The 25,042-nt window shown below is 37.8% G+C and overlaps 1 protein-coding gene across 1 annotated transcript; it reads left to right on the top strand.

Annotated features, from left to right (window-relative positions):
• Positions 1-25,042, top strand: LOC149502978 (uncharacterized). Its single transcript, XM_089727502.1, has 3 exons — positions 1-2,629; positions 2,704-2,990; positions 25,013-25,042. Exons 1-3 carry the CDS (start codon positions 1-3, stop codon positions 25,040-25,042), a joined length of 2,946 nt encoding a protein of 981 aa, XP_089583628.1.

Here is a 25,042-nt window from a genome sequence, read left to right as displayed (position 1 = left end):
ATGCGCTCTAACATCTTCAGCGCAAACGAACTCGAACAACTACGACTCGAGGCTGTTCCGGCCTCCTCTCTTGCACCAGCTGAAGGACGTGTATCTATCGCATCTATGCAGGACTTAAATGTCGGCGGTGCGGTAGACACTGGTTATCAACCATTGGCTGCTGACGGAGGGGCGGACGGAATAGCTTCCCAGGACAACGAGCAGATCAAGAGGATTCTTGAAGAGGCGATTTTGGAAGTGCGTGAGATGCCTCTCGACGCGAGACCCCGGATCCCCAGAATAGCTCAGAGTCACCACAATCGGAATGTCGTTGAGGCCGTTAACGAGATGCTGCTTCCATATTTGGAGAGCAGCAGCAGCCTCACTGATACGAATTCAATCCTGTTTGGCGCCGCAATGGCAGTATGTCGGTGTATTGGCGCCAAGCTCCAGCCAAATCGGCAGGTGACAGCTGCCGACGCTCAGCGTGTGAGAGATGCCGAGCCTGCTTGGAAGCGCAGAATTGAACGTCGTATCAGTGACGCTAGAGTCCTTATCGGCAAACTGATTAGCTTCAGGACGGGCAACACGAGGCCGAGAGTCTTGCGGTTTGTCAGAATTGCGTTTGCGGGGTGTGGCTTAGGCCCTGCAGTGCCAAATGCACAACAGCTGGCAGATCGCATAGACCTCCTGAAGCAGAAGGTGGCTGCTTGGAGCAAGCGCATCCGGCGGTACTCGGAACGAGTTCAAAGGTATCGCCAGAATCGCCTCTTCGTGAGTGATCAGAGGAAGTTCTACAGGTCCCTAGAACAGGCCAATGTTAGCGCCGTCACTGAACGTCCAGCTGGACAGGAGATGGTCACATTCTGGCGCAACTTGTGGTCAAGACCTGTGGAGCATGTGGAGGGCTCCTGGATGCAGGTCATTGAGGACTCGTGTGCGGGCATACCACCGATGAGCCCGGTAACTATCAGCAAAGGTGATATTAAGGCTGCAGTCTGTAGTTCTTCACACTGGAAGTCTCCAGGCTGCGACGGACTGCAGCTTTACTGGCTAAAAAGTTTCCGGGCTTGTCACGAAACCCTCGCCAGACAGTTCCAGGAAGCCATAGATACAAAAGTGCTCCCCGACTTCCTCACTACTGGGATCACTCACCTCATTCCAAAATCGGAAAGTACCGCGGATCCGGAACAGTACCGGCCAATAACGTGTCTTCCTACCACCTATAAGACACTGACATCCGTTCTGGAAACTAAGATCTCACACCACATAGACAGCTGTCGAGTACTGTCTGGTGCCCAGAACGGGTGTAGGCGTGGTAGCCGCGGTACTAAGGAACTCCTCTTGATCGACGCGGTATCTGGCCAGCAGGTCAAACGCAACCGACGAAATTTCTCTGCCGCGTGGATAGATTATAAAAAGGCATTTGACTCGGTCCCCCATACATGGCTGAAGAGGGTCCTCGAGCTGTATAAGATAGACGATACAGTTCGAGACTTCCTCGGTGCCTGTATGGGGCAATGGAGCACAATGCTTAGTCTATCCGGTGTGCGGCTGTCGGCTGTAGAAGACCGAATAAAGGTGAATCGGGGTATATTTCAGGGTGATTGTCTGAGTCCATTGTGGTTTTGCCTGGCCCTGAATCCTCTCAGTTCATTACTGGAGGCTTCGAGGACAGGCTTTCAGTTTCGAAGGGGGGGCTTGAAGGTGTCCCACTTGTTCTACATGGATGACCTCAAGTTGTACGCTCCTCATGCTGCAGGCCTCAGGCGACTGCTTGACATCACTTGTGATTTCAGTAGTCGCATTAGGATGAGGCTGGGAGTCGACAAGTGTGCGGTTCTCCATGTAGAGAGAGGGAGTATAGTCTCATCGGATCGTTTACCTGTATCCGATGGGATAAACCTTCGGGCACTCTCCGAGGGAGAAACATACCGGTACCTGGGCATGTCGCAAAATTTAGGTATTGACGTGGCGGTCGTCAAACAGGCTGCATGCGACTTGTTTTATGAACGTTTGACAAAAGTGTGTAAGAGCCTTTTGTCGGGCGTGAATAAGACAAAGGCGTTTACCGGCTGGGCGATGCCCGTCCTGTTGTATACCTTCGGCGTGCTCAGGTGGACTCAGACCGAACTGGATGCCCTGGATAGAAAAGTCCGCTCAATTATGACCCTCCATAGGATGCTTCACCCGAAGTCCTCGGTAATGAGATTGTACATTCCGCGGAAGTGTGGTGGCCGGGGCCTACTTAGCGCCAAGGTCATGCACAACAGTGGGGTGTGCAGTCTCAGGAAATATTTCCTATCGAGGGCTGACAGTGTGATGCACAGAGAGGTCATGGAATGCGACAAAGGACTGACCCCGCTAGCCCTGGCCAGAGACGGGTGGCAATCACCGGCGGTACTCAGTACCTCTGACCGTGAGGCCATATGGAAAGGGAAAGAGCTGCACGGACGCTTCTTTCAGGCACTGCATGAGCCCCACGTGGACAAAGAAGCCTCCGTGCACTGGCTGCGATTCGGTGACCTCTTTGGGGAAACCGAGGGTTTTGTCTGTGCAATACAGGATCAGGTTATCAGGACGAACAACTATAGGAAGCACATTCTGAGGGATGGGACAGCTGACATCTGTCGATTATGCCGCCGACCGGGTGAATCCCTCATGTCACCTCTGGTTGTTCTATGCTTGCTAACACTGAGTACTTGCACAGACATAACCAAGCAGCCAGAATCCTCCACCAAGAGCTCGCCCTTAAGTATGGCCTCATCGAACAGAGGCTACCGTATTATAAGTACCAGCCGGACGCTGTACTCGAAAACGACCGTGCCAAGCTCTACTGGGACCGGCCCATCATTACGGACAGGACTATTCTTGCGAATAAGCCTGATATCGTGCTGATGGACCAGACGGAGTCTCGGGTATTTCTGGTGGATATCACCATCCCCTACGACGAGAACCTCGTGCGGGCCGAGGCAGATAAAAAGACCAAATATTTGGACCTGGCGCACGAGGTGACCGATATGTGGAGGGTGGTATCTACAGAAATAATCCCGGTAGTTGTGTCGGTGAATGGTTTGGTCCCTAAAAGCCTCTCAAAACATCTCGAGAGGCTTGGTCTCAATAAAAAGTCGGTGGTGGCCCAAATGCAAAAAGCAGTCTTGCTCGACAATGCCCGTATAGTTCGCCGGTTTCTCTCCCAATAGTCCCTAACGCTCCGGCCGATTGTTGCCCACCTCGCCGGAGTGTGTCCTGCCGTCTTCCCAGGCGTGGCAGTGTTTAATACACAATAATAATAATAAATATTTACTAACAATCACGCCACGTTAACTGGTCCCGTGATAAGTTCGTAAAGAACTTGTGTTACAGGTACCAGATAACGGAAATAAATGTAAGATTTTTTATTATACACATACATATATTTAATATACATCCATAACCCTGGAAAAGACATTTATATTTATCATACAAATATCTTTCCTTGGCGGGATTCGAACCCGCGACCCCCTTGTGTAGTGACCATGTCACTTACCACTACACCAGACGGTCGTTCACTTCAATTATGATTGGAGCGTGTGCGTTAATCGAAACAAATCTTTAAAAATATCCAAGAATATCTAACGCGTTATCTATAAAAACGCGAGGACTATCAATTTCGAGGGTTGCGCGGAAAAATGGAAGTACGATTTTATCAAACCGAAGCAAGGGACCGACAATTTAGCAAAACGTCCGGCCTGTAGAATATGTATTATGTGATATTGCGCGGCGTATCTTGATGACCTACGTGACTCTCTCGACCCTCATAATAACACTACGACGCTGGAAAACCTTTTTTCATGTTTGTTTTTATTATTGTATTTGTATAGAATTATAGATCCGGAACGCTAAGCAATTGCTTTCTAGAACATTCTTATGCAACGTTCTTTTTATTGTTGTAGTTTTGTTATCTAACTAATAATGTTTTTCAAGGTTTAGTGTCTCCGTAAAACGCTATAATTTTAGTTTTATTATGGATACAATTTATTTATCACACAAGTGAAAGTCGATTTTGAGAAAAAAATCTGTATTCGTCATAATGAGAAATACGAAGTTGCAACATTAATGTCAGCTCGGCCATTCGATACATTTAATGAAGATTTTAAACATTCTTCCTGGTATTAAGCTGTGATTATTTCCACTCAGTTGAGTATGGATGTCCGGAGAGGTCCGGTCCGAAGTGAGTCAGCAAGCAACAGGAATGTCTTGGTTTCCTGACTCGGTCAGTGCTCGGTTGTATAGCAGCTGCTCTACTATTATTAGAGAGATAAAATTACCTTGTAAGATTCGGTATATAATATCGCGTTTCTAATTTGCCATGGTGTCGTTCCGAGGTCATTTTGATTGGCAAAAAACGTATTGAAAAATAATTTTTAGAAGCTCGTGTGTGATGTTTGTGTAGGTATAGTACACCTTTTGTATGTACAGGTGAGGCCTTAGCCTTTTTTTTCAATTTTCAATAGTTTGTCGCAGTATTTTTTTCTCTGACTTTTTATTCTCTTTCTATCGAGCTTAATCCTCATTATATCCTTCCGAGAGTATTGGGATACTTGGGGTCGACATTTCGAGTGATATCCAGTTTCGGAGTCATTTGGAAGGCAAAGCCAAGTTGGCGTCCAAAATGCTGGGATTCCTCAACAGAGCGAAGCGGTACTTCACGCCTGGACAAAGGCTTTTGCTTTATAAAGCACAAGTCCGGCCTCGCGTGGAGTACTGCTCCCATCTCTGGGCCGGGGCTCCCAAATACCAGCTTCTTCCATTTGACTCCATACAGAGGAGGGCCCTTCGGATTGTCGATAATCCCATTCTCGCGGATCGTTTGGAACCTCTAGGACTGCGGAGGGACTTCGGTTCCCTCTGTATTTTGTACCGTATGTTCGATGGGGAGTGCTCTGAGGAATTGTTCAAGATGATACCGGCATCTCGTTTTTACCATCGCACCGCCCGCCACCGGCGTAGAGTTTATCCATACTACCTGGAGCCACTGCCGTCATCCACAGTGCGTTTCCAGAGGTATTTATTTGTCACGTACCATCCGGCTATGGAATGAGCTCCCCTCCACGGTGTTGCCCGAGCACTATGACATGTCCTTCTTCAAACGAGGCTTGTGGAGAGTATTAAGAGGTAGGCAGCAGCTTGGCTCTGCCTCTGGCATTGTTGAAGTCCATGGGCGACGGTAACCACTCACCATCAGGTGGGCCGTATGCTCGTCTGCCTACAAGGGGTATATAAAAAAAAAAAAAATTTAGCGGGAAACAGGGAAACAGACCGGGTCCCTGCCAGTACCGACCGGCGCAGTAGCTACGGACCTCCCATTACAAAATGAAAAACCAGGTTTTTTTTATTGCTTAGATGGGTGGAGGAGCTCACAGCCCGCCTGGTGTTAAGTGGTTACTGAAGCTCATAGACATCTATAACATAAATGCGCCACCCACCTAGAGATATAAGTTCTAAGGGCTCAAGTGTAGTTACAACAGCTATCCCACCCTTCAAACCGAAACGCATTACTGCTTCACGGCAGAAATGGGCGGGGCGGTGGTATCTACCAGTGCGGACTCACAAGAGGTCCTACCACCAGTAATTACGCAAATTAATATAATTTTGCGGGTTTGATTTTTATTACACGATGTTATTCCGTGGAAGTCCATCGTGAACATTAACATTGTTTAACTATTGTCCTAGATGGGTGAGCAAGCTAACGGTTCATTTGGTGTCATATGGCCACTGAAATCATTACAATTAATCAATAGCTGCCACAAGCTTTGAGAAATGAGCCAGTTCCAAATGCTACCAGTATTTACTTCTATTGGTATTTGTTCAATAATTCTTGAACATCTAGGCGGTTTTCGTGTTTGGTTCTTTAAAGCCGGGTCCTCGACTTCATTGTTTAATTGTGGTACTAAAGCAAGCTATGCGGATGTAACGCAAGAGCTGTACAATGCTCGCACCGTCCTTCGAGGTCGTTCGAACTCTGCAGTAGAGTCTGCAGGGCATCGAGCCGCATACGACGTTTGCTATGAAAGCGTAAACATGTTAATGCCAATGAAATTACACATAAACAATACGCATATGCGGAACAAAGTCGTTTTTAACTGCCATCACTCTCGTCTCGTTTTAGAGGTTTCAAGATTAGAAAGCCTAAGAAATATTATGATGGTTAAACGTAATATAAAGAAGATTTAATACAATATTTGAACTTCTTAGTCATTCTAAACGATTTACTAATTAATAACCGGATTCCGTTTTTGATAAATTAATTTTCTTTTTTTTTTTAACATGGATATATTTGCATTTCTCGTTAATGTTTCCCTTACTCTAGGTAGGGTTGGTACAATATGTTATTATTACGCCTTTTATGATATGATAGCCTCGATCAAGTCAGAATAAAATGATTGGGAGGGTTAATGCTGTTGTCAAAAATAAGAGCCATATTTTCATCTACTTCAGAAGGTAATTAAACATCAAGTAGAAATAGAAGACGGTATGTAGCCGCTGTAGATCAAATAGACCGGAGTAAGGAGACCGAGTTTTTAACTCAATAGTCGAATATACAGAATTTTTCCTGGTGGTAGGACATCTTGTGAGTACCACGGGTAGGTACCATCACCCCGCCTATTTCTGCCATGAAGCAGTAATGCGTTTCGGTTTGAAGGGCGGGGCAACCGTTGTAACTATACCGAGACCTTAGAACTCATTTACACATGGACAAATATAACAAAACGTAGTCCTAATAAATCTAAATATTTTTTAATTTGTTTAAGTGTTTACTTCCCTTGCGCTTTGCAATACTCACAATCTTATCACTGATTCAGAATGCAGTTTCACTGAAAAGAGTCGGCAAGGAACTCGAGACGTGCCTTTTTTAAATATAAGACTATAACTAGAAGAAAAAAAAATGAAGGATGATGACGTGATGAAAATGAAAGCTGACCATTTTATTATTTCTTAAGGAAAATTTAAATTTATAGTTTGACTGTGTAAAATAAGTTACCATACCCATTAATAACAAACTCCATGTGACCAAAGAGTGTTCTTCGATCGTATTTGAGGCGGATTGAACACAAAAAGTTAGCGTAATGTTAAATCTCTCACGTTACGTCATATTTATACATTGAATTTAAACATTACACTACAGTATGAGGTAACAAGTTGCGTTTACTTGTCTCTTAACAAAAACGCTCGCTTGGTTTATTTATGAAGGCAATTTGTTAGCATAAAAGGTCTTCGCACGACAGATTTCCTTTATTACGAAAATACGCAGAACTGATGAGATGTCCGACTACTTGACGTAGGTAATTGAGATTACATTTGTACTCGGCTGGCACATCCGCTCCTTATCGTAATTGGTATAATGTGTATCCCACGGAGAGTGAGAATTCTTATGTACTTAGTGAGTTCGAAGTTTTTTTTTTTTATAGATTATAAATTTTGTTTTGATTTCACCAGACGTCGATCTCGAAGTTTAGAGAAATTACATAAAGCTGAAAAATATGTATATATTGTGTTAAAAAAAGCGATGTTTAGTTCATAGCTTTCGTTTTTATATTAGATACTTTATGTGCGAATTATTTTAATGAAGAAACGATAACTGGGTGACCCGAAGACTATTTCAATTTCACCGGGACAGGCGGACGAGCCCGGGTGCACCCAGAGGCGGTTGTATTTTCTAACAGCTGCTCGAAGGCCTTAGAAGAAGACCTAAACACTTAAAGGCTGCTGTACGTGCTACTATCGGATATAATGCGGAAACTGTAATCGAACGATATTAACCAGAAAAGAACAGATTCTATTAAAGTTCAGTGTCAGGGGATCTAATGAGAAATCTATTAATAGAACATATTAATCAACGTCTGTTGGTAGCGACCCACAGATACACCTCCAGCTGTGAGTTACACTTAACAACATATTATGATGTTGCTATAAGTAAAAATCTTATATTGGTAATTATCATAACTACCGTAATATTTATAGTTATAAAATTAGAGGTGTGTCTGAATGATTATATGAATAATTTCTAACCTATGTTTTGAATAAAAAATATAAAAAGTAGAATTAGTGAAATGGACAAAACATACCTTTTTGTTGTTTTATTTTTTACCTCTCTTCGTTTGGATAACATGCGACATGTCCTAGTCTTACTTGAACGAAAAATATCTATTAAAAATTGTATCTCATTCTTAGTACATTCCGAAGCGTGCAGTTCTATGTAAGTTAAACAGGTAGAAAACAATGCTATAGGGTAGGTATCTACCGTAAAGAAATCTGTCCATAGGAATGTGCTATTTCACTGCCTAATGGAAGCTCTATCTCTCACAATCAGCCCATTGAATACGGTAATAACACGTTCATGTTTTATTAGGTATTTATTAAAGATAATTAAATCCGTTGAATTGACTAGGGTGACTTTCTTTTTGTTCGAAATGTTACAACGGAACGTCTATTCATTCATTAAGGCCTCCGTCATTAAATTTTAATATCGTTCGTATTGGAAACATCAGCTATAAATGTTGAAATTCGTATTGGAACAACCCAGCGAGGGGTTCCGTAGGCGGGGCTTAGAATTTAAAGCCGAAATGATTAATTCATTTCGTATTATATAGCGTGAACTTTCTCACAGACAAAATTTCGTTGAAAGTGTTTTAAGAATATTATATATTTTTTTCAACCCTAAATAAGAAAAGAAACCGAGACAGTAAAAAGGTAATTTTAAAATATTTAGGGCAACGCCTTAAATAAAACAGTTTCAAAGACACATCTACCATGTAACTACCATAGTTATAAATTTGAACAGCCGTACATTTTCGTTATTTCGACTCAAGGTTTATGTTTGAATATTTAAGGAACCCTAAACTATAGCTGATAGCACGCTGTTCCGCTCGATTTGTTAAAACGAGGTAAAACAACTTTATTTAGACATATTGTGTTTTTAAATATTCAAAACGATTAAGTGTTAACACCACTACAAAAAATGGAATTTAAATTATAAATTGTAATGTTTAAAACAGGATTTGTCCGATCGAGCAACTTTAGTGTTTTATTCCTCGTTTATTTACTTCTCGGGGTATCCAGAAAATTGAGTCGCTTAACATTTTCTGTGCGTAATGACCGTTTAAAATAAAAGTCGCTCGGAGCGGGGATAAACGCTTTCATCCTTACAACACATGCCCTCCATGCGTCTATCCAGAGTGCATTCCGGATTCGTTCCCTCTTGTTTTTGTGTTCAGCCACTTACTAATGGCTACAGGTTTGAATCTTTAGTCCTTAGGACACGGTCTAAGGTAATATACACAGTGTTTGAAAATTACGGTGCTGTACAACTGGATTTAAGGATTTATTAACTAATGCTCTATACTTGTCTAGAATAAATCAGTGTTAATATACACTTAATATACATCGGTTAATATACACTTCCGTGCATCAGTCAGTTTCTATTTTGAATATTTTTGCTAATTTCATCGTTGAATAGCGTATTGCGTTGTAGTTTCTTGAATGCTCTGAATTTTAGATTAGAAAACAGCTTTAGATTAGAATTCATTATATTGTGGAGTTTTATTTTGATATTAAGATGACTGAGGAAAATGCTTTGGTGGATGTTTATGGTGATTATTGGTGAACAAGGGAAGTACGATTAAGCATAAATAGCGAACTCGGTGTACCGTGATTGATCAAAAGTGTAATAATGATTATATTTTTTGCGGTCTATATCTATTAATTTGTGAATTGTTGTGAATGTGATTACGAAATAATTTAGTATTCAATTAAATTGCTTTAAAATAACCGCTGCCTTAACCTTCATTCTAGAAGTGTTTAGCGGTAGCGGTTTACCACCAAGGTCAGTCACTGAAAATAATTTTAGTAAAAAAATGTTTAAATTGAGTAATAAAAATCAAATAGGTCACCACGAGTTGTAGCCACCTTCTCTTTTGAAGCCTTTTAACGAAAACAACAACACAACAATTGTTTTCCATTTTCCGTGTAAAAGTGATCACGAAGAAGCTATTAAGGGCGTAGATCAACGAACCCCGGGCCGTGACATCCTTTTTAACAGAGAACTGGGAAAGTGTAGGGAATCAAAGGAGCGTGGCGTGAACCTTTGTTCTGCGTCTGTGGCGAAAGAGCCAGCCAACGTCAAACGACCAGCCATTACTCCGTCCATTATACGCGTAGAATATATTTGTTTTGTATTATTCTGTGAGTAATATCCTCTCACACAAATAAAGGGAATTCGTTACTTTATTTTTTATTGGGTAGTTAGATGAATGAGACCGTATGGCTACCTCACAGTAAATGTCTATGGTCATTGACACGGCATGAGGTCTATATCTATATAAATGCATATATAAATGTACATTAATCCTCGTTAATAATATTATTTTTATCAACCTAAAGCTAATTGGGATATTTTGCGTTAATAGACAGTTTTTTTTTTTATTTTTATTTTTTATTGCGTGGATGGGTGGACGAGCTCACAGCCCACCTGATGTTAAGTGGTTACTGGAGCCCATAGACATCTACAACGTAGACGCGCCACCCACCTTGAGATACAAGTTCTAAAATCTCAGTATAGTTACAACGGCTACCCCACCCTTCAAACCGAAACGCATTACTGCTTCACGGCAGAAATAAGCAGGGCGGTGGTACCTATCCGCGCGGACTCACAAGAGGTCCTACCACCAGTAATTACGCAAATTATAATTTTGCGGGTTTGATTTTTATTACACGATGTTATTCCTTCACCGTGGAAGTCAATCGTGAACATTTGTTGAGTACATATTTCATTAGAAAAATTGGTACCCGCCTGCGGGATTCGAACACCGGTGCATCGCTTCAACACGAATGCACCGGACGTCTTATCCTTTAGGCCACGACGACGACAAATGTTTTCTTTTTGAGTAAATTAAGGGGATTAAATCGCGCTTTCTGTGAGGCCGTTGCTTGTGCATACATTATGCACAGTACGTGGATATTAAGCCAACAGATTGTCAAGTCATCTGCGATAATGAGTGCACGGGAGTCTCCTCTTACAACATATTTACATCATTTTACAGCGCTGCTGATAGGGAGTTTTATTGCTTTAGGCTGGCCAGCTACCTAACTGATGGTATGTTACTGTCGAAGGCCAAGACATGAAAACACGACGGCCGCCGCCCATCTTGAGAAATGAGGTGAAAGTTCCATCAGTATTGGAATACAGAATACAGCTAAGCCTAAGTAGCTAGGAAGCAGAAACAGAAAATAATTTTCCGAGCTAAATATTATTGCATATCGTCATCCATGCACACGCCCGTGTGTATTATAATTTAAATATAATGTGTTTTATTTGTTTACTCTTATGTAAAAACGATAAATTTATGATCTTATATAAAAATTTGTGGTAATATTATGATGTTTAGTAGTTAGATAGAGGAAAAGGTGACACATTTAGAATGTAGTTATTATGTATGTAGTTAATATCTGTGTGTAATGGTATGTAACTACTTAATAAACTTAAACACTATTTGAATTTCATATGCAATGCTATATTAAAATAAAATAAAAATAAATACAGAAATGCTTTAAATTATATAGACGCTATTTTGTAGAACAATTAATGAATGAAGTGTGTGGATAGACGTGTGAGATCATTAAAACAAATGAATGCGTTTGAATATTAATTATTGTTAGCAGGATTTTTTTTCAATGTTCGTTTTAAATATTTTCTATCTTGGGCGGTTAGAGTCTCGGCCGAAGATAGAACGGTTGTGGAATTTGAGATAGGTGTGGAATTTTAGTGGCTAATTTTAAGATTTTGTAACGAAAAAAAAAACTTCATTAGCTAGTGGTTCCGATCACTATTCGGCAGTGGTAAGTAAGTAAGTACCTAATTGCAGATAAAAGTGAGCGAGCCATAAAGTAAATTTATTATTTTTTTCAAGAGTACCACGTGAAAAATTTGAATAAAAAAAATAGTATCACGGCAATTACAGGTTTTTCAAATTCAAATTCAAATTCAAAATCATTTATTTCAACTTAAATGTCAGTATAACACACTTGTTGAATGTCAAAATATAAATAACAATGTTAACTCTACCACCTCTTTTCTTTGATAACTTTATTAGGGCACTAATGTTTAATAACTATTCCTAATAACAATTCCTTGCATGTATCGATTTTTCGTCAACTGCCATATTTCTGTGACACTGCTATCGAACCGAAGCTGATAATCTGAATAAAATGGCAGTTACGCATGAGAAAGAGGAAATATAAGGTTTATAAAAAAGAGAAAAAATCTTTTTTTTTGTTTATTTTTACTTTTTTTCTTAAGCTTTACTTTAATAAGCTCACGGCCCATCTGCTGCTAAGTAGTTACCGGAGCCCATAGAAATCAACACCATAAACTCCATCACCCACCTTGAGGCATGAGAGAAGTCTCACTTTTATAGTATAACGGTAGCCCCATTCCACAAACCGAAACGAATTACTGCTTCGTGGTAGAAATAGGCGGTGTGGTGGTAACTACCCGTGCGGGCTCACAAGACGCCCTACCATCAGTCATTTCTTTGTTGTCGGCCCTAATAATCGATGCGCGTAGACTTTTTTAGGTTAGCTTTTATTTCCTTACTACTTGCATCCTCTATTATAACAATTTACTTCACGTTCCAGCCAAGTCGACCTTTGTATGTTGGTACTGCAGACGGATTATTTGGCGCACAGTACGGGATTTAAGTGCGAATTGTTCAAATAGTAGTAGAAGCGGGAGCCGAGTTGGCCAAGTGCCAGCGTGCCGTGCGACGACCTCGTTACGTCACAGCGGCCTTTCATCCTAACACTTCCTAATTGCTACTGAATCTACAATACTTATCGTAAATCAGGAAAGAGCTGTAGCTATCTTGAAGTTTTTTTTTATTGCTCTACATGAGTTGACGTGCTGACGGCACGGGATGCTAAGTAACACTCAGTTGTATTGCAGTCTGTGTGTTTAGTGCGAGTTTTTTTAACGTTCTCCATAGCGTAAAAGTTAACCCAATTTTGTATGCAGTTGAAACAGAGACCCTAATAGAGTAAGATCCCAGGGCCGACAGACGTCACGTATTTTCTGACGATTGAAATGTGGCCGATTACGTAGTGTTAGTATGTACTAAGAACGCATGCCTACCTGCTACCTTGCTTAGACGGCCAATTTTCAGGTATCAGGTACTCAAGGTACATAAAATCATTACCTACTTCACGTAAATTTTGCAAGCTGATTTTTATATATATCCACCAGACTACTTTACCACCAACTATTTTAAAACCTCTTACAAAAAGACAGACCGACCCAAGGGACCAATCATCCCCTAAGCTCAATTTAATAGCTCTGTGGGTAAGAGCGCAGGGCATTATCCACGCGCATGAGACTGAGTGAGACTATAACGGCAAACGTAGGCAAACGATCCCATTCCCTCCAAATATAAGCTAACTTTTACGCTATCGAAAACGTTAAAAAACTCGCACTAAGCACACCGATATTTGTATTATTCGCTCGTGGAAAATTTACAGGGCACTCAAGACTCTACGGTGTCATTAGTGAATTTCATACTCTTATTTGCTCTATGATTCCTAATGACTTAGATTTTAAAGCCAATTTGGTTTTCTGTAAAATTCAAGATTACTCGTTTATCTATTTTACCTTCATTTAATAATAAAGGATTTATTAAGTTGCATATTGCACAAATCTTTTGGCGATTGAGAAAAAAATCTTGCATGTTTTGCAAGAATAATTCATGCCGTTTGAAACATCCTTCAGCCTTCAGACATCTAATAGACACGTTCTCGTGTCTTCGTTTTATGCCGTAACTCTGCTTAATCTTCATAATAATATCTTTATAATTAACGTAACGAATAAGATAATTGAAGAAATAATACAACGTTCACGTTCATGTAACTGTAGAATGATATCTTTGTCTCCGTTACACCACTCGAGTCTGAGGTTGGCGCCAGATGTCCTCTCGACATCATAATAATAATATTATTTTATCAGGCAGCGAGATAAAATGCACTGGTTTAGCCAACGTTAATACATGCATTTCGATAACCGGTTCCGTATTAGTAGAGAAATCTCGTTTTAAACAAAACGAAGAAGCTTGTTTTATAATTGTTTCATGACATAATATTTGTTCGCGTTAGATTTTTATCAGGCTCGTGGACAAGCTAATGCTGCAACGTTCGCCGCTAGATTTATGGACTGTGCACAGTTTTAAAGCGTCGTGTAAACACGTATGCGCGTTTAAAGTTGGTGCGACACAAACGCACAGTTTATTTCGGTCACAATTTCCTTTTATAACCACGTTTTGTGTCTCGTCTGCGGAACTATTCGTGGAGACGCGACCGGCTCGATACTTTTTGTTTGGAGTTGTATTACTCAGTGTCACGTTTTCGATTTTAGGTCATTGTGGTTTCTGTTAGTGCATAACGGGCATTCGATTGTATTTTAATTAGATGCGTGTTCTCGTGTTACAATCTGTTTCTTTTTTTTGGGACTATGTAACAATTTAATTTTGATCGTCTCGTTTGTTAGTAGTTCTGATTATTGTATCTTTTGTTTAATCCTACTTATGCTGATAGCCTTGAAATGCTATTTCAGCTTCTCCTTGACGTATAGGTGAGCTCACGGGGCTCAAACCGGAGTGTTGCTAACATTGGCCCTAGCAAGAGCAGTGCTTCGCAGCTTCTACCACCGGATCGGAAACGCGACTCACTGAGAAGATCCGGCGAGAAACTCAGTGGGCTGTGTCTATGGGTTAATTTACTCGTCGAGACCTTCGTCGCAAGCGACGGGTTCGGTGAGGACGGTGACCGGTGCTTGTGGTACCTAAAAGCACCGTTAATGTATCGGGAGGATCCGTAATGACGTGTTTTGGGCGACGTCGACTTATTGTATCACAAATGATATAACGTAAGGGGACATTTTTGACAACCACAATACAAAATAATCCTAGCTTGGCAGTGCGCAATCTTCGATCAATAAAGTGCGCAATATTAATAATCTCACGGAGCATTATTTTTTTTAGAACGATTTCGAGTCTTCGATGCGAAGAAATTTTTAATTTTTTATTGTTTAGTTAAGTATAAAGATGATGTTCGTACTCAGTGATATTCAATCGGAAGAGTACCGAAAGGTTTTATAAATTTTAGTGACAGTAAAACAATGTTTAATAGTATTAATAATATGTGCCCAATAATTTTAATTTAAAAATAAAATCATAAATGATACGGTACACGGATCATTCCAGAACATGCATTCCACGTGTAACTTTTCAATTAGGTTAAGGAACTGCTTGTTTGAACAACAGTCGCAGTAAGTCCAATAGCTAATGTTGACACGGTGGCGACGTTGTACATAAAACGCGTTGTTTAAACTTGTTTTAATTACAGAGCTTTGACTTCGAAGCAAGACCATGATATATGATATTTTTCTGAACTTGTTTCGCTCGTATGCATATAATAAAGCTGTTCGCGAGGTCAGCCTAATATGTTGAGAGTTGAGTTTGTAAATATATAAAAGATACTTCAGTGCAAGCTTTCATCGTTCCATTCATTTAGTGTGGATATATTATTGTTATTATTTGTAACTAAATTTAAAAAAAAACGATCATCGATTATCAATTCGACTGTATTTTTTTATGTGTTTCGATCCTTTTTCACCACTAACCAGAGCTTTTTTCTAGATGAACCGTATTTGATGAATTTGTTGTTTGAAAGCTGGTGCTTATCATGTGATCCCATTTTATCAAGATCTTCATTTTTGAGTTATGTTTAATAATGATGATATTTTAAATACTTTGCGGTTTTCGCATCAATAATACAGAATACTACTCTAATCAGATAAATGAGAAAATAGAGATACTTATAGTCTAGTATAGAAGATGTAGCAAAAATATTTTGCCGTCCGTTGTAAAAAAATCCAGGATAAAAACGTCGTCGCTATAAATTTTCTCTCGCCATTTATTTCGCCGAATGAATGGGAGGGTTCTTGGAATTAGGGCAGAGGGTGGCTAACTTTGTTTGAATCTTCAAGTCCTTTAAGACGATACGAGGCTTAAATGTCGAAATTAATTTTCTTTACAAAAATAATACTGTTTTTCTGAAACGTCTGACTAAATGACGGGTTTGAATTGTGTTAAAATTCAAAATCAGCTTACATCCTACTTTTTCTTGTTGATGTTTTTCTGTTTATTTTTATTACGACCACAATAACGTATTATCGTTTTTTGACGGTAAAGCTTACACGAAAATCTAACTTTTGATAACGATTTCGATGCAGACACACCGACACAATATATACACGGATTAGATTTAGAATTTTGTTCACATACAGCTTCAACGAAACGTGAGGTCGTACACTGCGTAATTAATCCGACGTGCGTATTTCAATTTGTAATTTCTCATTAAAGTTAGTTCCGTTATTTACCAGAATTTAATGCATTGCGGCATTTCCAGAAACGTTTATTTAAACTTTCTTTTTGGTTTGTTCTTTGTTTATTACGTCATCATCTATATATTAATACGTGAAGCAAAAACTTTGTATCCCTTTTTACGAAAATTGCGCGGACGGAGGAGTATGAAATTTTCCACACTTATAGAGAATACAGAGAAGAAGTGCACAATGCTAATATTTTTTAAAGATAATGCATAAAAGATACATTAAATCAATAAAGGAAACATTACACACACTACATACCATGTATTTGAGGCATACACGCATGCATACCTACTATTTATTGTCAAACTTTTGTTCTTGGCGTCTGTTGTCAAATTGAGAATAGATTAAATATTGTTTGCCTTTGTTAATATTTTTATAGTGTAGTCTTGGCGAAATTTGTGATTATAGAAGTGTAAAATACAATCATAATAGTGTACAAACTTACAATTCCAATTAATTATAGTCGAATTTCGACTACTGCGGGACCTCTAGTACTGATTAACACTAAGAGGTTTTCGAATTTAACAGATTTTCAATTATTCACACAATCTTATTAATTCGCATCAATCTAGATGATAGTTCGTGGCAATACTCGTTATTCGAGAGATGAAACTCGTAATGCTTGTTTTAAGAATTTTCGCTGCTAAAATTGTTTTCGAGAAAAATATTTTTACACGGAATAATCTTTAATCTTCTTTTTAATGTATAATTATTTATAAACGTTTTAAAATGATAGAAATAGAAATTCGAAGCATCGCTTTTTCGATGAGCGATGATAGCGTGTTGTATAGACTCGTTTTAAAATATGGAATAATTTGTATGGTGTAAGGTACGTGTGCCCATTGTATGATGTTACGTACGTACATACTGACGGAAGGACGCCCAACGTTATGTGTTTGTTATTCAGTAGTACATGTTGAGACACACAAGTTCCCGGAACCTTTTCCATACTTGGCACTCGACGAACTGGCCAAGTCGTACAATGCGTTTCTTTTTCATCGGCTTATGATCTATACGTTCAATAAAACGTGAACGGTTAGGAATTCTGTACGCAACGACATAAAATATTCGCAGGTTAATTTGGTACAAAAAATATGTGATCACGATTCAGAATTGCTTTTTAAAATATTCTTCGAAGATTCGTCGAGAGTCCGTGAAAACGTTTGCGTGTTTTAAAATAATCAAGTAAACTATTTAAGGAAATTCCATAAACAGGTTGATGAACTCACTCACGGCTCTCCCGGTCAAGTGCTGATCGGAGCCTAATGTGAACTCTACCATGTGTCTCAGACAAGTAGGTACCACTATGAATACTTGGTGGCCGAATGGTATCAACTACCACTGGCTAACAAATTAGTTTGGTTTGCTGTTTGAGTGCATTTTTTAGTTTCTAAACTATATTTGTATAAGATCTATAATCTTCTAATTGTAGGTACTTTTTGGTATAATTTCATATAAAACCACAATATGTTTCTCAGTAAAAAAAACATAGTAATTAATTTTTATTTGTTTCGTGTTCATGACTTAATAAATTCATTAGTACTAAATATTTTTGACCACCGCTGTTTTATTGACATTCCACATTAATTCGAAGTGCTTTAAAAAAGGCGCAATCGCGGAAAAAATCAAGTTAAAGGAAGTCCACTTTCTTGGCATTTATTTAATTGTTTATTGTTTTGCGCTTCATAGTAATTAGTGACTTATATTAGTGCACCCCGGGGATATATTATATGGTCGGTGAATACCTTTGTTAAAGATTCCGAAGAATTACGGGCACGACGTATTATTTCTTGTTTTGGATGAGTGTTTCCTGTGTTGATAACACAGGAGATAACTGCAAATAACTAATTCTGTATGATAAATTTGTTGTTTTGTCGAATTCAAAAGTGAAAGTCATAAATAATTGCGAACGAAGTCGTGAGCGATGACTACTCGCAAATATCGTCACTTGATTTAGTTTTATGATTGTCCATGATTGACATTTTTATGCATCGAATATTTAGCGGCTGAGACGTGATTTCTTGTTGCATCGACGTAAAAGGCCAAGAGAATTCATTAATATAAGATATGATTGCAAAACATATTGATTAAATCGGAGAATGTCTTATTCGATAGTTGCAATTTAATGAATTTGTTCAAAGAAGATCAAGAATCTATTTCTGTAATAAAATCGATATATGTATATTTTTTAAATGTAATTTCATCTACTCAAAATAAAAATAAATGGATTATGTGGATTGCTTTTATATTAGTCGACTTCTGGTTTGTAGACTTTTCACTAAATATCTGATTTCTTTGTAATAGTCAAGACAAACAGACTAGCGAGTGTAGCTTAGATTTTTAATACGCTTTTATTAGTTTCAGACGTGTATGTTTTGTATTTTAGTATGTAACGGAATCTTTGAACATGATTTTGACCCCCTTCAAAACGTCGGATTAACTTAAAATTTAGTATACTTATTAAGGACCGATGACAATTCAATATTTAAAAAAAATTGAAAAAATTTAAATTCAACTAAAAAATATATTATACACTAAAATAGGTATATCTCAAAAGTTAATATTTTAAATTTTACACTGCTTTAGAAACTAAAAAATGAAAAATAAATAATTGTTTAAAAAAAGTAACAAAATACGCTTTTATAGATTTCAGATTAATTAAAATTTATTTTCTATTTTTTAGTTGGATTTTCTATAAAAGCGTATTTTGTTAGTTTTTTTAAACTATTATTTATTTTTTCCCCTCAAAATAGCTGCAGACAGCCACTCTCGAAGATGCTTTGTAAAACTATCTCTGTCCTCTATCTTATCTTGTTTTGTCAGTAAACAAATACGTTAAAGTCTAACATAAAATGTGTTATTGTTTACACCCTGGATGCTGTCAGTATGGTGTCAAGATCAAGTGATCTAGACAAGCAGCGTGTTTTGTTACATACTTTGGAGAAACACTACGCACACATACACGTCATTAATTTGAACAAAAATGGAGCTTATGTACTTGTTCGAAAGGTATTCGCTTATAAAAATTCAAATAGCAAATGACAATTTTAAAATCTAAATTTATATAAAAGGCCTACTTCAATAGAATTATAATAGCTCGGCTTTCTTTGCCTCGTATCTATATCTAATCTATTTAGTTTGGAATTTAGGAAATAAGATTAAACTAAATTGATTTTAACTGGAATTTACTGCAAGCGGCCTTAATGTAAATCTTTTAATCTTATTATAAATTTAAAGTAAAAAAACATGTTTAGTAGGTTTTTTTGAAAGGTTTATTTGTGACATCTTCGATTACTTCATTCAAATATGTATATAATAATATGTATATATGTATCATTATCTACATTTGTAGGTATCTATACGTCTAAGAGATTTTAATATATTTGAAAAATTTCATTGATATAATCTTTTTTGTGGAGATGTAATTTTTTTACCTTTTGAATACATTTGCCCCATCAAATAATAAAAATAAAATACCATTTGTATTTGTTTCTTTTTTGTTAAGTTAAACAAAATGTTTCAAATAATTCCTTTTTAAAAAAAACTTCCCAATATTCTTAGTATTACAAAGAAGATTTTGTTAATAATTTTGCAACATTGTTGAACAGTACTTTCAAACGTAAAAATTATGTTATATGCGCTCAAATACTGGCCCAAACGTTTTTGGTTGATACTTTAAAAGCGGGAAAATATCCACCGAATGGGGCAATTTTGTTGATTATTACTTGCGTTTGACCTGGGCAAACTCAGGTTGTTTTGTTCATATTGATGTAATTTGACAACTTCAAGTTTAACGTTTCCCCGGATAGATCAACAACGTATTAAAATATGTATGTAGTCTAAACGCAATCGTGGTTAAATTATAACCTTTTTTTGTTCGTTGGTGTTAGTGTGAGATGCGAATATAACATGTGCAAGCAAATGCAAATAATATGTATATAGTTTATAAATGCTCACAAAAACAAATTTTCACGATTGACTTCCACAGTGAAGGAAATAACATCGTGTAATAAAAATCAAACCCGCAAAATTATAATTTGCGTAATTACTGGTGGTAAGACCTCTTGTGAGTCCGGCGCGGGTAGATACCACCACCCTGCCTATTTCTGCCGTGAAGCAGTAATGCATTTCGGTTTGAAAGGTGGGGCCGCCGTTGTAACTATACTGAGACCTTAGAACTTATATTTCAAAAAGGGTCTATGGGCTCCAGTAACCCCTTAACACCAGGTAGGCTGTGAGCTCGTTCACTCATTTCAGCAATAAAAAAAATCCTGGAAAATTTCATAGGAATCGATAAAATCAATAGTAGTACCACTATCGGTACTTTGTGTATTTTCTACACCCAAGTAGCCATGAGCTTCAGTAACAATTTAATATCAAGTGAACTGATCGGTCAGTAACCGAATCATTAAAACAAAAACAAAAAACGCATTGCAGTACATCCCTAGTTTCAAATCTGAAAGCTTCTGTTGAGCCAAAAGCGACCTTAATCCACCTATTCATAAGAATGAAGCCAGCTAAATTATAATCTAGAATCGAACGATGTCAACGTGAGTGACGGTGGAAGTTTGCCAACAATGGCATGTTGATAATCGCATGATACTAATAACGCAGGCGCCAGGCAGTCTGTTTTGCGAATTCAGCATAGAGTTTGTTGGACCGTTTTTGTTAATTGGCAAACTAAGCACGAATAGATAATAATTAACATGGTAATTAATTGTGAATTACTCATGGATTGGAGTATGGAATCGATCTTTGTAGGTAAACTTAGTGAGAACCTTTCACATAACTAAATTTCACATACCTATAATAATTATTTCTTAATCTTAATATTCTGAGCAATCAATATTGATTGAGAAAAAACATTTGATTGATTTTAAAGCAATATGAGTATTGGTATGACAAAGTTTACTTAGGAATTAAAAATAACATAATGCATTTTTTCACCTCACGTCTGCAACAAAGACAAACAAAGCTTATTTAGCAAAGTTAAAGTTAGCAAACAAAAAGGTTTATTTACGGCCGAAAGAGAGGCAAACTCGCAACGGTCCGATCGCTGTCGCAGACTCGATAATCGATGAGCCAAACGTTTTCTTAAGGGAGCTCCAATCTGAATAAGCGAAGGGACGACCTTTCAGCGTCTCGGGTCACTAAACTGAAAATATTTCACTTGTTGAAATGTAAAGTCGATGCCATACGAAAACATGCTTTGTTTCTACTGTATACCAAAATATCTGTTCCACGAACGAAACAGTGACATTGCAATTTCATATATATATTTTTTTGCCTTTTACATGGACATGTAGTAAAAGTTATTTAGTACAAAAACTTGTACTGTCAATACTTGTGATAATAAACGAAATAGTAGGAGTGTATTTTTGCGATGAATTTTTCTATGACACTACTATACAATTGTTGAGTAAGTTGTAAGTTTTGTATTTTTTTACACTTTTAGAAGAAAGGTACATTCGAAAAGTAAAATAATTGTTCATTAGCATAAATGGTGGGTCGCGTTCATCTATAAACTATAGTAGCATAACAGAGCATGAATGGTTAAGCCCACATCACACGACATCGACTGGTCTCCTCGTAACTTCGCGTCTGTCTCAACCAATTAGTCAGATGTCCTCAATACAACTTCACTTCGGATTTATAAACTCAATGTTATGTTAGTTTTATTCCTCTGTAGAGAACGATACTAATATATGGTATATCACAAATCCGTTGAAGTAACAGCGCTTCCCTTCCTAGGTATTATAACAAGAAACTAAGCATTAGCACATGTCCTTCTTCAAACGAAGCTTGTGGTGAGTACTTAACGGTAGGCTGCGGCTTGGCTCTGCCCCTGGCATTGCTGAAATCCATAGGCGACGGTAACCACTCACCATCAGGTGAGCCGTATGCTCGTCTGCCTACAAGGGCAATAAAAATAATATATGTATATAATGAAATCACATCATACTTTAGTGGTAGTATCTAAGCCAGAAGCTTAAATCTCAGCCCAGCTTAGGCTGTTATGCCTAAAATGATGATTATAATATATTTTTTTTATATTTTAGACTATCTAATAAATAATAAATGAATTTCGAAAATCAAAAAAACAATTTCTTCTATTCCTTCCTGTACCTTGGTGTGTCTATCTACCTAACCTATGGACTGTGCTATCCTGTTACTTTCTCTGTCGAGTTCTTATCTTTCAAAGAATCTACAAGATATTTTGTATTCATACAGTGCTCAAATTCGATATTAAGTATTTTGCAATAACAAATTTACAAAGTGATATGAAGTTAATGTGTTTATCCCGTTGATCGTGCACAGTTATGTTTCTCAATAAAATTATCGTAAATATAAAAGTGCAAGCAAACCAAAAGCTTATAAACGAAAGCTTCAAATATAAATAGCGCGTTCGTGGATAATTTGTGCGAAATTGAATTTAAAAGATATCTTTGCCTTCGTAATCGTAATGAAAAGTGATTTTTATTATACTCTCCAATCTCAGTGAATTCTAAGATTGCCTCAGCAGTCTTGATTGCTTTTTGAAACTATTTTTTTTCTTTTTTCTTGTACATATATTGTCGTTGTCAGAAAAATTGTTTCACAAGTATTTAGGAGATCATTGAGATTCGATCGACACATGAACAAATCTTAACATTTAGACACATAAAAAAATAACGCATAAAACTCTGGAAATTACATTCATAAATCTTTAGGACACATTATATTGAGGTATTATATTGGATCGTATTTTAAGATGTCTTTAGATCTTGTTGGTTTTAATATCTGTTCCATTAATGAGTTCTCGGAAGAAACATTTTTAAAATTTTTTGTGCTTTCGATGTAATGAAAAATAAATGTTTATTATTTTTCATTATCATTGTTATAAAATATTTATTTATTTATTTTTCATTATCATGGTTATGAAATAAATGTTTATTTATTTTTCATTATTTAATGGAACGACAATTGTTTTTAATTTGAAATTTTATTAGTTGGACTGAGTCAACATCGCTCGAAGAAGGACTTAGAATACATTATGAAATGAAACCCATTGAATTTGATTCTGACTTTGTCGATATTCGATTGCTAAACATAAGCAACATACAGTTTGTTTGCAGCGACTTTTTTAACGTTCTCGATCGCGTAAAAGTTAACTCAAGTACGAAGTTAGAACAGCGCCCCTAGCGGCAATCGAAGGGAATCAGTTGTTGTTGTTGTAAAAAACTCGCACTAAGCACAGAGAAGTGTCAGAAGAGCTAAAGGGCTCGTTATGTTTATAAGCTATTAGTCGATTTGTTGACAGTATTTATAATCTGTATCAACGCACAAGATACTTCTGAACTTGGTAAGCGACATGACCCAACTATGAACCAACACCGGGTGGGTATACATGTTATAAGAAACACGACATTTGATTTGCTGGTTTTAATTTTACGTGCCAATGGATTTTCAATTGTATCAATGGATTATAATCAACTGGCAGATATGAGAGAGACACAATGTTTTTTTTTGTTTGTTACTAATTTAACATCGGTCAAGTCGGTCTACTCGGTTTAAAAAATGCTTAATAGTCTACGGTAAACTTTCGAAGGCACTTTTTATATTTATCAAATGAACAAGCATCAAAGCCAGAAACTGGTCTCTTTATGACAACGTTTTCGACCCCCACTTTTCCAATATCTTACTTAAATACTGCATTTAAATAAGTTTCCCTCTTTAGCTATACCTTTGAAATAGATATAATTTCACAGAAAAATCCACTTCGATAAAGCGGCACGACACGAGAACCCTCTCATCGTGGCCGCCGGTAAGAACGTTCCCGATCCTGCGGACAGAATGGAAAGCAGTCGACGTCGCCCAAAACACGTCATCTCGGATCCTCCCGATCAACTAACGGTGCTTTTAGGTACTTCAAGCACCGGTCACCGTTCTCGTCGAACCCGTCGCTTGCGACGAAGGGCTCGACGAGCAAATTAACTCTCAGACACAGCCCACTGAGTTTCTCGCCGGATCTTCTCAGTGGGTCGCGTTTCCGATCCGGTGGTAGATTCTGCGAAGCACGGCTCTTGCTAGGGTTCGTGTTAGCATCGTAGTCAGGTTTGAGCCCCGTGAGCTCACCTACAAACGTTAGGGCGAAGCTGAAATAGCCTCTCAAGGCTATCAGCAAAGGTAGGAAAAAAAAAAGGACAGGAATTATTACAGGCTTGTTCTTTCGAAATGCTGTTTTTATACTGTCGTCTAAAGTTTATTGAAGCCTTTAGTGTAACTTCCGATTCATTTTGCGACAAAACTATTGTGGGGCTTACTCCGGATATCACGTTTATGTCACTTCCTGTTTGGAATTATGCATCGATTTTTTTAGCGAATTATTACTACAGTGCTTTTTTGATATCCCAACAGAACGGTCGAATACAAGATCTCGTGACCAAAGGGCTTTATACTCATTTATAGAAAGGAGAGTGCGACTCTGGACTTCGAAATTTATTAAGTACTACTACGCTTTCAATTCATACGTCTGATTCTGAGTGAGGTAATATGATGTTTTAAAATTTTTAATTTCAGAATTTTGCAGTTATGGATTCTTGTTACTAG

This window comes from Bombyx mandarina, chromosome 05 (assembly GCF_030267445.1).
Source record: "Bombyx mandarina strain Sakado chromosome 05, ASM3026744v2".
Classification (NCBI taxonomy): Eukaryota; Metazoa; Arthropoda; class Insecta; order Lepidoptera; family Bombycidae; genus Bombyx; species Bombyx mandarina.
Note: the sequence above shows the minus strand (reverse complement) of the source record. Positions and strands in the feature narration are given on the sequence as shown.